This window comes from Pagrus pagrus (assembly GCF_965226575.1).
Source record: "Pagrus pagrus genome assembly, chromosome: 7".
In the NCBI taxonomy this organism is placed as follows: Eukaryota; Metazoa; Chordata; class Actinopteri; order Spariformes; family Sparidae; genus Pagrus; species Pagrus pagrus.
The window spans coordinates 4,508,292-4,523,763 of NC_140191.1; the positions used below are offsets into that span (position 1 = coordinate 4,508,292).

General features: G+C 39.3%; 3 protein-coding genes across 3 annotated transcripts in view; 1 reads left to right on the forward strand and 2 right to left on the reverse strand.

Annotated features, from left to right (window-relative positions):
• Positions 1–6: 6 nt before the first annotated feature.
• Positions 7–4,128, reverse strand: seraf (Schwann cell-specific EGF-like repeat autocrine factor; the record flags this gene model as incomplete). Its single annotated transcript, XM_084357202.1, has 5 exons — positions 7–321; positions 728–823; positions 2,134–2,238; positions 3,174–3,269; positions 3,918–4,128. 5 exons carry the CDS (start codon positions 4,126–4,128, stop codon positions 209–211), a joined length of 621 nt encoding a protein of 206 aa, XP_084213328.1. The 3' UTR covers positions 7–208.
• A 2,293-nt stretch (positions 4,129–6,421) lies between these two features.
• Positions 6,422–14,234, reverse strand: tmem106ba (transmembrane protein 106Ba). Its single transcript, XM_084357200.1, has 8 exons — positions 14,128–14,234; positions 12,043–12,253; positions 11,006–11,069; positions 10,709–10,868; positions 9,946–10,086; positions 9,446–9,495; positions 9,311–9,364; positions 6,422–8,172 (listed from the first exon to the last, which is right to left on the reverse strand). Exons 2-8 carry the CDS (start codon positions 12,239–12,241, stop codon positions 8,052–8,054), a joined length of 789 nt encoding a protein of 262 aa, XP_084213326.1. The 5' UTR covers positions 12,242–12,253; positions 14,128–14,234; the 3' UTR covers positions 6,422–8,051.
• The window catches only part of thsd7ab (thrombospondin, type I, domain containing 7Ab), a 186,512-nt gene continuing 179,150 nt past the window's right edge, over positions 8,111–15,472 (forward strand). Inside the window, exon 1 of the transcript XR_014622946.1 lies at positions 8,111–8,199. The gene's annotated coding sequence lies outside the window, so the exon portion shown is untranslated. The remainder of the gene's footprint in view (positions 8,200–15,472) is intronic.

A 15,472-nucleotide genomic window follows, 5' to 3' on the forward strand; every position in this document is an offset into this window, starting at 1 on the left:
AACACGTGCACTTCACTTCACTTTATTCATTTAATAACAAAAATCAGTACAGTACAGAGCATGTTGATACAGTAAAATGAGAACAATGTTTCTTAAAAAAGAATTACATATAAAAAAAGTGTAAAAACTAACAATGTTTTAGCTTCGTCCTCGTCAGCACAAAGTCCCGCACTGGGCCTCATTGACCTTTGACCTGTGCAGGGTCACACTAGTGGGACTTTTTCCTCTCCTCGCACCGAGGGCCAGAGAAAGGGGGGCGACAGCGGCATTTATCGGGAGAAATACATTTCCCTCCATTCAGGCAGGGCTTAGCGCACACAGCTACAGCCGAGAGACACAAACAGACAAAAGAAACAACAACGAAAGTGTTTTTAATCATTTGTAAAAACCTGAGAAGTCAATGACTGTGAGGAGCTTGTAAATCCTGACACCACAGTGTCAGAGTGTGTTTCCATGTCTGGGGTTTTGTCACATCTGGAAAAGCACTAAGCTAAAAACTTTCCTTTAGCAGACGCTTGCATGCAACTCATATCATTCTGGGCTGTTTGGCAGCTGATTCCTGAACCATTTATCTTCACAGTTAGTTGCAGACAGTTCACAGGGATCCAGGGATACACAACAAACACAAAACAAAGTTTGGAGGAGCAGGAGAGGAAGACGAGAGACACAAAAGAAATCATGCTTGTAAAGTGCACTGATGCATACGAAGGGCTTGGTGTTTACTCACCAGTATGGCAGGCACCACCCAGCCATCCCTCCGGACAGCTGCAGATTCCTGGAGCCACGCAGATTCCCCCGTTCCTGCAGCCTTGAGGACAGATCGCTGCACAGGGAACAAACCATAGAGAGACATTCTCAGCATGCCAGGAAACAACCGAGCTTCAGCTATGGAAATAACATAATCCGGATGAGTTAAAAGAACCGTGGACATTTTAGGAAATGTGCTCATTTACTTTCTTACAAGGAGTTCGGTGAAGAGATCAGAACCCCTGAATGTGAAGCTACAGCCAGCAGCTGATTGGCTTAGCTTAACACAGAGACTGGAAACAAAGGAAACAGTTGGCCTGGCAATGAAAATGTTATATATATCCTGTTTGTTTAATCTGTAAACGGCATCAGCCGACAACAACAACAACAAAAAAAGATGTGTGAAGTATGAAGCTATGGTTTGACAGATGCTGGACTATTTTTGGGGCCAGGCTAGCTGCTTCCTCCTGTTTCCATATCTTAAAGTGTCTAAAAGTATTCCTTTAAACCTTATATGTTACCTATATGTCATATAACAGATTACATGATTTCGCAGCCGTGACCTAAGCTAACCAGCTATAGAAAGTAAATACAAATATTTTTTAAAATGTTAAACTATTCTGTTAAAACCTTATAAAACCCCAACTTGTCATTTTTAAACATCATTTTTTAAATACTGATTAAACAAACAAGATGTTAATTATTGAGCTTTAGAGGAGCTGGTGGGCAGATTTAGCTAGTTGCTAGCTGTTCACCTCTATTTCAAATTGTATGCTTAGCTAAGCTACCCAGTTAGCTGTAGCTTCCTATTTAGTGTAGCAGACAGACAAGAAAACAAATTAGCAATTTTTCAAAATGGCGAAGCATTTTTTCAAAATCTCAGTAGTTAGAGATGGAACCAAGAAGCAGATATGCTTAAAGATGAACATGGTAGCAGAGGACACAGACATTTTAATTTGTATAGGACGGATATCTTAATTCATTCATGGCTGTAGTTTTTTCGTCATTTTGGAGGGCAACCAGTTAGCTAATGAGCCAGAGAGCTAAACACCACTTGTACGGATGCTTCAGAAGACTGAAGAAGATCAGAAAAGGCTTCATTTCCAATCACAAGTGCTTCAAAACTTCTCGACAGCTTTGATTCTGTACTTGAACCGCAATTTACTGCCAAGAATGTCTCGATCATCATTCGCAGGCTGTAAATCTAACTGGCATTAACAGCCACTACGTTACATGAATTGCTGCGGGGGTAAACTGAACGTTGCTTCCTATCATGACAGTAACTTGGAACTGGAAAAGCATTTAAAATGTTTGGGCTCCGGCTGAGAGACTCTGACTCTTGACCTGTGGTGTTAATAGGGTAATTAGACACGGCTATAAACAGACCCTCTTGGCATTTTGAGCCCGTCCAGCTCGAGGGGCAGATGCACTTGGCCACTCCGTTGACAGCGATGCATTCCCCTCCGTTCCAGCATCCCGCGTCACACGTCACTGCAGAAAGACAGACGCAGGTCGCACATATCAGCCCCGTCCTCACAGGTTTTGAAAGTGTAGCCTATAACTTGGCCAAGGACGATCCCACAGGAAAAACTGTTCAGTTACCTTTTCTGTAAACGTTATCATCCTCTCCACAACCTTTTGGCCTCTTGAGCCCTGAAAATGATCCTGTTCGTAAACTACTTTGGACCCTTAGTCACTATTTGTATGTCTTGCAGTGTTTACTGGGTTTTAATTTTATTTTTAGAGGGTTATGAAGATAAAATTGTCAAGTAATGCTGGATTAGAGAAAATCTGGAATAAACAAACATAATTTCTATGTTTTTATTCTGTAATTTCTGTTGATTGTCTTGCAGATCCTCAGATTATCTTGTCCCGACCATGAAGCTGTAAAACACTGGTCTTAATGATGTTTCACAGAATTTAACTAAATGTTTTTTTTCCAACAATAAGACACTTTTCACTCCTAAATAATATCATATCTCTCAAACACCCCACTTTATATGTGACTGTAATTGTCTCACATAAAATCCTCGACCTCAGTTTCCTCAATGGCAGCTGAAGCCTTCCTCATACTGGTTATTTAACCTTTTGTCTCATTTACGATGAAATCACTTAAAGGTTGAGACACTGGAGACATTTTTAGTGCTGCAGCTTTGAAAAAAAAAAGAAAAATCTAGCTGCTCTACTTTCCGACTGGAGGTGAGAAGGAGTCTGGTGCATGTCTGGTGCAGAGGGACAGCTGAGTGTGGGAATGTTTGGATACAGATCTACTGTGTCACACTGAAGAAGGGAAACACTACAGGATGGATTCAAAATAAAAGCATGAAGTGAACATCTCAGAGTCCTCCAGCCTTCCAAAGTTCACGATAACTGTAAAACCAGCCACATATTTAATTTCACAAGACACTGCAAACAAACCCGCTCACCTTTGTGACAGTATCTCCCTCCAAACCCAGGAGGACATCTGCATTTTCCAGGGCGGAGACACTCCCCTCCATTTTTACATTTTGGATAGCAGTTGGCTGCATTCACACAGAAAACACACACGGTTTTAAAACTCTGGTTCAAAGTGTTGGTCCGATACAGTCTCTGTGAAATATGTTCTGGATTAAAGGTGCATAACGCAGATTTTAAATCATAGAGAACGATCTTCATTGACTGATTTTAATGCCAAACTGACCTTAAAGGACAACACAGTTTCATACTAGTTTACTTTGTGTTATATGTGGCAGACCCTGCCACCTTTCTAGCTTCAAACAGTGTTGTGAGGACCTTATTTTCCTCTGAGAACAGCTTGTTTATTCAGTTATGGAAAAAATACATACAAAGCGGCCCTTTAAACTGACAAGAGTTATCCTACATTACACCTGCTTCATTTATAATGCTTGATTTATTGTCTGTATGTAGTTTGGGGTCATGCAACAGCTACATTTAAGTGCATGCAACTAAATTATGACTCAATGTTTTTTATTTTATTGTCTACAAATCTCTTTATCTGTTGTTCTTCTACATGAGGAATATATTAAACTGTACTGTATACACTTTATTACAGGGTCACAGGAATACAAAGCCCAATAAATACAATAAAACACAAAATAAATCAGTAGTTTCCAACATGTAACTCATGCATATTAAAGGTAAACGATTAGATTAAAGGTTGGTCTCATCACCATACTGGCAGGTCTCCCCCTCGTAGCCTCTGGAGCAGAAGCATGTGTTGTTCCGGATGCAGATCCCGGCGTGTTCGCACGGCGGCTCGCACTTCGCTTTGGGGTCGAAAACGAACCCGACCGCGACTCCGCGGGGCGCGTCCGAGCGCGCGGAGCAGACGCCGAACAGAGCCACCAAGAGCACCGCAGAACCGAGACCCGCAAAACCCATGTTTGGTGATGTGCTTGTCCCCCAACTTGTGAGAGGAAGGAAGGAGCAGACAGAGAGGGGTGGACGGAGGTGGAGGAGAATAGCACCGAGACGTCTCCACGTCGCCCCCGCTGCTGCACAGAGGGACACTGCAACAGGTTGGTGCCGGCCGGGGGGGAGTGTCCTGGTGTGGGGGCTGGATGTTAGGAGACACTGGGTGTGGGGTAAGTTTGGAAACAGTAGTAGGAGTTAACTGAAATATACAATATATTCGTCAAACATATTTTTTCAAAGCAGTTTTCTCGAAACTCAACTGTAACGTAACGGTGACGATATGTTTTAGCTAGCAACCGTTAGCTGCTTTAGTTAGCTGTTAGCTTAGCAAACCGTTTAGCTGATTAACTGTTTTTATTTCTCAGAATAGGAGCGCTAACCAGCTCGGCTAACTAATTTACATGATTAGCAATAACCGCAATTAAAACAAAACTGAACAATTAAAAACAAGTTATCTGAATTTGATACTGCTTCAAAACTAACTAATTTAACCGAGCTAACGTTAACTAGCTAAGCGTCAGTTGGCAGTTATTGACCTTGACTTAACTATAGTGAGACTAACAGTTGAAATTATCCTCTCTCAGAAACACTGAAATATCCCAATATCCCTGACTAATTTTGAGTAGTGCATACAGTAAAATGTCCACATTAATGGACTTGTTATGTATTGTTCTGTTTTATACAGGGTATTTGCTGTTATGTGGTTTTCTGTTTACCTGCCCAGGGACAACAGATGCTAACTAGCTGCTAACTAACTCTGGTGCAGTTACTTTTAATTGTGTGCTGTCCCACGGCTTATATCTGATAGCTTATTATTTTCCGAAAGCACGACTTGTTTTAAGATGAGTTCAAGTAGAACACATGTGGAAAAGCCATTTCCCTTTACCTGGTGAGAGGAAGTGCTCAGCCTATATGAAATATGAGGTGAGGGGAAGGTCTGCAGTAATGGCAATAACACAACCAAATGAAAGTGGGCCTCTGTACAGTGCAACATGTTGAGTGAGAGCTAACAGGAAAGTAGCTTTCCATATGATTCAAATTGCTTGGACTCAAAAATGTGACTTTTGCCAGTAGTCTCCAAGTACTGTGTAAGTTCAGTATGCTGGCTGGTGGTCACCAGTTTAAGTAAAAGATTACAAAATAATAATAATAATGAAGAAAGAAATCTAAATTTCCTCAATGACGTATAAAAAATTAAAACACTGTAGGCAGAAAAGGGCAAATTGATTTACTGAAACTGATTTACTGCTTAGCTTTTAATATGTGTGTTACTTTGGGTCCACATGTATTTCAGTGAAGCTCCGGTCCAAACCACTGACCTGGATCTCAGAGAGGAAGTGAACTGGTTTTTTAATGAGTGCAACAGATGTGAACATACCGTGATACACTGGAGACATGTTGTGCTCGTAGCTCCAGCAAGGAGTAATTGACATACAATACAGTGAGAAAGATGTATTGAAAGCACAGGACAAATACAATGAAAAATTTGAGAGTAGACTGTGTTAAAGTTTAAATCTGCATACGTAAAATAGAAATGAAAGTCAGACCAAACAGATAAAGTTTTGTTTAATAGTTACTTGGGTACTTATTATAGTTACATAGCCTCAGATCCTCTGCTGGTCTGTCCATTCATTCACAGTTTGATCGGAGTAGCATGACAATAACTGGCCACATTAATGTCAAGATGAACCTCAATTAATAGAGTCCGAACAATTGGTTTGCAACTGTTTGATAACAGATTAACTGTTTTATCTTAAACTTAATATCTGTTTTCTGGACTGTTGTTCAGATTAAATAAGACATTTGAAGATGTTTACTTCTGCTACTTTCAGATATTTCTCAGATTAATATTTTAACAATTAATCAATTAATCCAAAATATAATCAGGAATTTTACTGATAATGAAAATAAGTGTTAGTTGAACTAATACTACTCTAAATGTATAGTGAACAATGGTGTGAAAAAAAGTTGGATTAAGATGAGACTGAACCAATGTTTCACTTCTACATCACTTTGTACTAATTGTAAAACACTGTACAGCTTTACAGGTTGATCTTTATCTAACATCAATCGAGGCAGCAGACTGTCCCTTTTCAAAAATCTCATAAATATGAAACTATGTAATAAAATAACTGTAAAATAACTGTGACAGTTTGGGGATCTTCAGCAGAGGTGTGTGATGGTGTAGTGTAGCAGACCACTTGGCACCACCCAGTGTATACAAAGAACATTACAAGCACACTCAAGAAATTGACAACACTTTCAAAATGAGTCATGATTTTATTGTCAGCTTCATGCATGAAAAACACAAAACCACTAATTAACAGAAGTTTTCACATCTACACTGTCTGTCATCAAATATCAAGAAGGGCTGGATCTGGGTGACAGATTTTTTTATGTTGACTGTGTAGACGTTGTGTTAACGGTCTGACAAAGTCGTGTTTTTGCATTTTATCTGACCTGCGCGATTACAAATGAAGTAAAATCAGAATTTAATTTTAAAATAATTTACATTCAGGGCATTTGTGCATCACGGGCCTTCTGTCAGACAAAAGCCGTTCAGTAGTTTACATGATCTGTTGGTAACAATGTTACAATGCTTGTGGTGTTATTCACTGCTGGTAATCATCAGCCGATCCAAAATGATAATAAAGGTGACAAAAGGGAAGTCATGTTAATATCAAACTCAAGAATAACAGTCGACTCATGAGACAAGTTATTGATGGAGAGAGGATTAAAATAGCATTAACACATTATTGTGAATGACACCACAAAAATGGGACAACCTCATTAAGAGAAGAAAGTTGCTCCCACACCAGCAATTATTCTTGATATAAAATGGTTTGAAGCAGAAGGACATATTTCACATTGACACGTTTCGGTATTAATAGCCCACTGTGCAGCTCCCACATTTGCTATAGAATTAAAAACATGATCCCTTTTACAAAATTATTATTTAACTTGCTTGTACCAGTTAAAGTCTTCACAGTAGTCACAATTGCTTTAAAATTACTCAGCTGAATGATAAAGAAGACCTACACTACCCTCACTTAAGCTACAAATAAAGAACTCTAAGCAAAGAAAGCCAAAGAAAAACCCAAATGAAATAAGATAATACGTCATCTATATTGCACCATACAATATCAAGAATCATATTTTTATGAAACAAAACAAAAAGAGTGAGGCTGCTGTAGGAAGGAATGAAAAGGAAGAATGAAGTGATAAGGAACAGCTCAGTGGTTTTCAATGTGTCAAAAAACTCTTCCTGCACCTCAAGTCGCAGTATTTTTCATTAACGGTGGTAAAGAATAGTAGAGTATAATGTATAGATCGGGATAAAGTGCATCATATCTGAAACTGCTGCTTTCAGTAAATGAACTGTTGAGGAGTGAAGTGTAAACATGATGGGAATGCACACCAACAACATGAATATTAAAGTGTGTCTGTCTGTCATGTTGGCACCAGGGTGAAAAATAACTACAAACTTCTTTTTTATTATTATTATTTTGCTGCATATTTCTGGACTTTGAATGGGGGCAGCTGCAATGCAAGCAATTTCCCCTCGGGGATCAATAAAGTATTTCTGATTCAGATTTTTCTGAGGCAAGTCCTGCAAAATTCTGGCTGTGGCAGGTGAGATCATATACCTTAAACAGCCTGTTTGACAAGTTACCAACCAAAAAGCTCTTCTAAACATCACATTTGACCTGCAAAAGGAAGAAAGTGGTTGGGAATTTAAGAATGGATGAGCCATGTGACTAATAAAGAAAAGTTATGTCCCTGTCCATTATTCCATCGTCACTGAGCAAAGATTTCCAATGGTCAGCCCAGTTATCTCTGTGAAAACCTTGGTCAACGCAGCATGTGATATCCTGCTTCTTTTGCTTGCTTTACTGATAGACCTGCATGTGCTCATGCAAGGAGGTGGTGTTCCCCCCACAGTCCACGTACTGGTACATCTCCTGGGAGACCTGCTCCGCGTGGCCGAAGTACGCCGTTGTCACCGTCACCCTGAAAAATAACCACAGAGACAACAAGGTAAGAGAAGCTCAGACCGGCAGTCCTGAATCCTGCAACAGTTTTGAAAATCTGGGTGGAAAAGGGGGAAGAGAGACTTCCCTTTCTTTAACATGTTTAGATTTGAGTTTCATTAAGTTTTTCTTTGGGTCATAACTTCTTGGTTGACTTAGAGGTGCAATGTGTAAAGATTGCCCAGGCGTTGAGTGATGCTCCAAACAAATAGGGGGCAGCATATCACCAGAGTAACGGGCATCTGCTGATCCCTGTACTCACTGCTGTAGCCATCTCTGATTTTAGCTACCAGCTGCTTTGACTTGGCTAGCTCAGTTTGTCATACAGCTGAATGGCCCTATCAGCTGACTGGCTTGGAGCAACAGATGAATGTGCACGTTTGGCACAAGTATTTTTGTTGATTGACTATCAACAAAAAATACTAATGCCATTTTCATTATTATTTATGTTCTGATTTAGTTGTTTTCTGTTTTCCTGGTAAAGACAGGTGTCGCCTTATCCTCCTAAAAATGTCTAGACACAGACTAATTTACCTTTTAACACCTTTTTAATACACTCAACTATTGTTAGGCGCATCAAAATTAAGCCTGCAAAAGACACTCACTTTTTATAAAGATGTAAAACCACTGAATAGCAAGAATAGGCTTCATGTTTTTAGCTGCTTCTTTTCTTACCCATTTCCACTGGCATTCAGTCTAACGTACACTTGGGCTTGAAAGCTGTTAATTTGCTTTGACCACAGAGGATTAAGTCATCTGATAAAGATCATTTTTGCCTTGGAGAAATGTTTGCTTTGCTATATTTACAATCTGTTTGAATGTGAGTGTCGACGTGTAAATGAACAAGCCACCCAAAAGCCCATGTATCCCCTGGTGGTCTGAGCAGTGCTCCACAGCAGAGGGCTGTGTTGTTTCTGGGCAGCTCTTCAGTATGTGTGGTGAATACTATGTGAGTGCGGAGGAGAGTTGTTGAGATTAACTGATGCATGAAAGGATAGAAATCACATGACCGTATATCACATACAGCATACAGCACTATTATATGTAAAGAAAATATTATAATGTGGGATGTAAATAAAGAAATCAGTTTACAGTATTGTACATATAGCCATACTTACTGCATCATGACCACTATGTTGTGGACTTTAATGGTTGGCAGGGTGCAGTAGTCACTGTAAAAAAAGAAAGCAAGTGATTTATGATTGATCCAAGTGTAAACAGTGCATTTTTAGGACTTTTAGCAAAATACTTACAACATATAACTCATATCATCAGCTATGGTGGTGGGAACTGTGTAGTCAATCTGCAATAAATAAGAGAAACAATATGAGACACTGTTGTACACGTTTGTAATTTGGTACTGTTATTCCTAAATAAATTCTGTTTAATCAGCAGCCAGTGGTCCAATAGTGAGCAGTAGTACCAAGATCTGTAATGTCACAATACTTAAAGATAATGAGGCTTTAATGTGCTTGAAAGATTTGTTTGAAGTCTAGATTTTTGCAGAAACATAACTGACATTTTTTAGCGATCACATGACATGGCGAGGCTCCTTTGTGTTCTGATTATGGGTGTAACAATGTGCTGTTGTGTGGGCCGTGCAAGTTTCAGTCAAAGCTGAAATGCATCAGAATTTCGGTGCATTGTTTTGTAACCTATAATTATGGTTTTCTTAGCAGACATATGTAACTATGTAGAGTACTGAAGTGATGTTTTTCTTCGTGTGTTAACAGTAAAATGCAGTCAAACCTACCTGCCGCTCATCCAGTGGTATGATCACTGAGCTGTTGTTAAACTTGGCCTTGCCTATCACCGTCTTGGAGAACTGCACTTGGGCTGTGATGTTGGTCACAGATACGGCGTAGTAGTTGTTATTGGTGATGTTCAGAGTGCTCTGAATTGAAGAAAATAAAAGGTGTGAGATTCTGGATATAGAGTCATGGATGAAAAAGCCTCAATGATAACTTTTAAGGGAAAAATCACTGTCATTAGTACTTATTTACAAAGAAAGAAAATCATTTTATACCTGCTGTAACTTTCTTGGAAGAGAAATGTGGCATGTGTAAGTCTAACTTTTATGTCTGTTATGGTCTCCTAGACCCCTGAGGGAAGTGTCTCACCCTTTAACACAGTTTTCACCTGCTATTTGATAACTTTTTCTATCTGCTGTTTGTTGTTTAAGCAGTACTGTACGTTTTTTTAGAGCTTTTTTGCTGACAATAACTGCCTGCTGTAGCCGAAAACAGCACTGATGAGAGCAGTCAGAGTAATCCAAAACAAGGAAAGTCGTGGGCCAGACAAAGAACACAATGAGGTGAAAGAACAGCTAAAGCTCTGTAAACTATAGCTCACGAGAACTGCAGAGTCAAGTGATAATTATCTGCGTATTCATCACTGCGTGCAGACAGAGCATACATGAAGTAAAGCGAAATGTTAAAACTAAACACAAGCCAAAGTCTCCTACAGGAGATAACAGTCCCATTTTAAGTCAGGGCAACATGGCTACACAATCTTACTGTGATGTTGAGATAGACAATTCGTTTGTCCAGGTCGTAGGAGACGTAGGCAGACTTCACTCCCACATAGGAGACATCAATAGAGCGGGGGAATAAGAAGAAAACAGCCAGGCCAGACAGCAGCAGGCACAGTGCCACTGATATTGTGACATACAGCTTTCTGGATGAGAGAGAAAAGAGAAGTGAGACCCTGAAACCAGCTGATGACTTCAAAGTCAATACTGTGTGTTCACTGAGTTTCATCATGCAGACAGCCAGCTAAGTTCATCTTAAAAAGAGCCCTAAGTGCAGACTTACGTCCTGCTTGGTCTGAGCCTTTGGTCACTGTATGGAATCAGAGCCACGAGTTGATTCTCTTGGCCTGTTGAATAATTCAAAGAAGAAAAAAAGCTTCGTCATTTCACTGTTGGATTAAATATGTTGTAAGATTTGCACTATGCAATACAGTTCAACTATTGACAATATTATCTCAAAGTTTACTTTTTTCCCCCACTTAAAGTTATAGATTTTTTTTTTTTAAATAGATGATTGACTTATTCTTACCACACCAAAACAGCCAACACAACAAGAAATGTCTTATTTTATGCATTGATGAATTAGTTCTTTGGTTCATTAGATGCATGGCAATCTTGACCAGATTTCTGGTTTGTAACTCTGGTACAGCAGCAGGAAGAAAACAGATTGTTTGAGCTGTGTGCTCTGTAAAAGTATTGTAAAGTAAAGTAGGATGTTGATATTTAATTGTGAGGTCTTTAAGTTAGCAAATGTTGTGGCTTAAGCTTGGAGAAGAAGGCAACATTGCCCATTTATTTTTTAGTCTTTCTCTTGATTTTTTTCTTGTACATTAGTATATGTGTGCATCATCTGTTATATATGAATTTTGTTGCAGACATAAAGGCCTGAAACATGTTTTTAAATTTTGACTTTTAGGACCAGTATTATATTTGGAAATGCATGCACTGAAATTCTGGATCTTATTCAATTAAAGTTAAGGTTTCTTGTAAGTATAAAGTATTTGTGCTGGACATATTTAAATGCACAAAATTATAGAAACCTTCATCATCGTCATTGCAATATGCATGATGTTGTTTAAGTGGGGCTGAAAGATATGATCACACGCACTGTTTTCCCTTTGTGGTAATCTTTTACTCTTGACTTTTTATAATACCTAAGGATGTTTTTTACTGAACTTGAACTGATTGTTTAGTCATGAATAAATTGATAAGGTGATTAGAAACTATGTTTTCAGGGGCTGTAAGGGCACTGCTCCTCATACAGACTCAAACTTTATATTGATAAAGGTTATTGAGTGGTGATTATTGAGAGAGTTTCACCTCGTGGGATCCTGCCGGTGCCCTGACACGTGGGGCACGTGACGCTGTCCCGTCCAGTGAACTCCACGTAGGGGAACTGGGAAACGTCTCCATTCTTTCCATCCTCGTCTGTTTGACTGTCTCTGTACTCGCCGTCAGCTGTTAGCGCGTCTTGACTCTCGTCTTTGTGTTTGGCCAAGAGGGACTGGGACTTGCCCATGGCTGCAGCTGTCTGAACACAACACAAAAGCTGGCATGAGGAGAGAGGAACTGCCATATACGTAGGTGCAGCAGGATGTGCTGACTAACCACATGCCTCACAGGCGCTTGAATGTGAAATTGGACCTTGGACAGGCTCCAGAAAACAATTACCAGAAGAAACTTCAACTGTTGAACGGTCGAGGATAAAAAAGAAATCCATGAAATAATTCTGTTCTGACTAGGGAGTCAGATGTTAATGTGTTTTTTCATTTCTCTACACACTGATCAATATTTAATATTCAACATTCTCTCAGATGTAGAAGTTTACAGCTCTGTCCTTAGACTTAGGTTCATAGCATTATTGTAGTTCTTTAAGGATTATACAGTATGACTTTACATTATTCAGCATGTCTTCTATGGCAGCTGCCTGGTCAATTAGGTTATTTCTTGGTCATTAAGGCATTAACTGATTGAGAAGTTGGTTGTTTTTAATGTGGGGAATGAGCTGTTAGTAATTAGCACACACTGGAATTTGATGATCATATCTGTGGCAGCACTGTAAAATTCATGAATAGGCTCAAGGGTTAAGTAAACACAAGGCTTTAAGAGACACTTCTGTAAGCCCATATTCATCTGAAGAAAGAAAAAAATGCCAGAGATGCGATAACTAACAAGATATTATTTGTCCGTGGCATTTTAAACCACCTATAGTACTCAGTGGTAGAGACTAACCGACCATCTGTACATGAACACTGAACATGACAACAGCTTTGAGCTACTTGTACTTGCATAAGTTTTTCCTTATCACGCCACCCTTTGTGGTATTTCTATTTTTACTGAAGTCAGTGGTCTGTGTTCCTCTTCTACTAATGACAACACTGTACCATTAATATTACTGTATGAATAGATTGTGGTTAATCACTGATAATTGTAAAGTAGGTTAATTCCAAAAAATTTAATATTATACACTGAAAATACAATAATCACAAGTAAAAGTTCTGCATTGAAAATATTACCTATTTATGCACGTATAATCAGCAAAATGTAGTGAGAGGATCAAAAGTTAAAGTACATATAATGCTAAAAAATGAGCTATGTTCTTACGATCATATATTATTAATAAGTATTACTATGCAGTCATGTGTAATGCAGTTGTAGTTGGTTGAGATGGAGCTGATCTGAACTAGTTTATATACTGTTTGTTAGTCCCATATAAGTTACGCAGCAGATATGATGCATCGTTATGTTCACTATATGTTTTGCACATCACATCTTGGTCTGCATATGAAGCAGTAACTAACGCAGCCACATACAGAAACACGTAGTGAGTTACTCTCTCCTCCGTGGTGAAGTAGGTCCAGACTGAAGTGTGTCACAGTGAATGTGGTCAGCCTGGTCAGATTACCCCACTGCTTCTGAGGCCACAGCTGCTGTTGTTGATAACAGCTAACGTTACATTGTGTAAGCACAGGCAACCAGGAGGCAGACGGACGGCACGTGAATAATAAGATGATGCCACAGTTAAGCTGCAGGTTGTTGCAGAGAGACACGGCCCAGGATGTGTCTGTGGTGTCTACATGCGCTCTGAACACTGCCCAGGCCGCCATACTGCTGAACCGCAGCCTGGAACACAACGTACCGGCCCGCAGAAAACGCGTTCAACCGCTTCATTCTCACTGCCGAAGGCGATATTTAGACTTTAAATGTTTATTTCTACACAATCAGACAAACAGTATTTCATGTCGTCATGGCATTTATTTAGCACATCGCACGCATTAACGGCCGCTTATGTGTGCTAAGCACCGCATACATAACGTTACGTCACCATAACGATTAAATAATGTACAGGCAGGAAGCAAACGTTACATATTGTTTTTTTTTCTTTTCAATCATTTTGCGTCTTACCTTTATTATATTTTATTCTGACTCGTTTGCCATCCGTCTGCTCGTCGCTGTTTGTTGTGGTTCGCACGCACACCAGTGAAGAACGAAGCCGTCGGGACCGCCCCCTCCTCCGCTCATTGGTCAGACTCATGCGGGGGGATATGTGTGTTTCCACCGGGCACACCAAAACATCACAGGTGGGGACTGACTGTACTGACACACAGCAGCAAAATAAAGTCTCATCGAGAGCCTATGACACAAACTCTGGTACTAAGCACAATAAAAGCACGATAAACCCTCTTAATAACAGTGTTGTATAAAGTACCCAGAGGTCATACTTGAGTAAAAGTAAAGATATTGTGTTAAAATGTTACTTTGGTAAATGTGAGAGTCACTCGTACAAATAGTTATTGAGTAAAAGTCTTAAGGTATCTGATATTAAATAAACTTAAGTACATGTAAGTAAATGAAGTTCAGTATCAAACGTACAAATAAAAGTACATTTTACACATATTTACGTGTATGTATATTGTATACTATGCATCAATTGATTATCGGCTTGGCCAATTATTAGATCAGATATTCAGCATTTTTCTGATTATTGCAATTAGTGTTTTTTTTTATTTGATGGTTGATAAAACAAGTTAATTTAAACATGCCCTTTAGCTCTGATGGTAAATGGACTTGACTATAGTGCTTTTCCAGTCTACTGACCGCTCAGAGTGCCTTACAACAGTTGTGTTGGTAATGGCAGAGGCTGCCATGCAAGAAGCAAGATGGGGCTTCAGTGTCTTACTCAATGATACTTCAACATGCATGCCAGGAGAGCCAGAGAATCGAATCAGCGTGTTCCCAAACACTTGACGAACTGCTCTACCTCCTGAGCTACAGCTGCCTCCTGACGCAACGTGCAGTCTGGAAAGTAGCCACTCAGTTGGTATTTTATTATTCTAGTTTGTCACAGTGAGGCTAAGGCTTTACTATTTGGTAGTTAAATATGCATCACATTGTAGAAGTTTCTCATATTTTTTGTATTTAAAATCTTAATCTGCAACATTGCCTCTGAAATGCATTGAGGGAGTATAAACTAAAACATATTGAAAAGTCTGGAGAGCCTCAAAGTTTAACCTCAGAAGTATAGTACTTGGGTTGGTGTACTTAGCTTCTTCCACTTCTGAGCAATACTTTGAAGCTCAAAATGTCAAACTAAATAATGTAGATAAAAATAGATTAGAGACATGGAATGGTAGAGTCACTGTAAAATCACAGTGTGTTCCACATACAGACTATAACTGACTGAAGACATGTCGTAGGAGAGTCATGGTAAACACACAAAATACCATAAAATGCAATTAGGTCACTTGAA

Coding starts and splice junctions, on each gene's coding strand:
- tmem106ba (XM_084357200.1), bottom strand. CDS start 12,241: ATGGGCAAGTCCCAGTCCCTCTTGGCCAAACACAAAGACGAGAGTCAA. Junction 10,087..10,708: donor TTGTCTATCTCAACATCACA/GTAAGATTGTGT, acceptor TCTTCAATTCAG/AGCACTCTGAACATCACCAA. Junction 8,173..9,310: donor AACATAGTGGTCATGATGCA/GTAAGTATGGCT, acceptor GTTATTTTTCAG/GGTGACGGTGACAACGGCGT.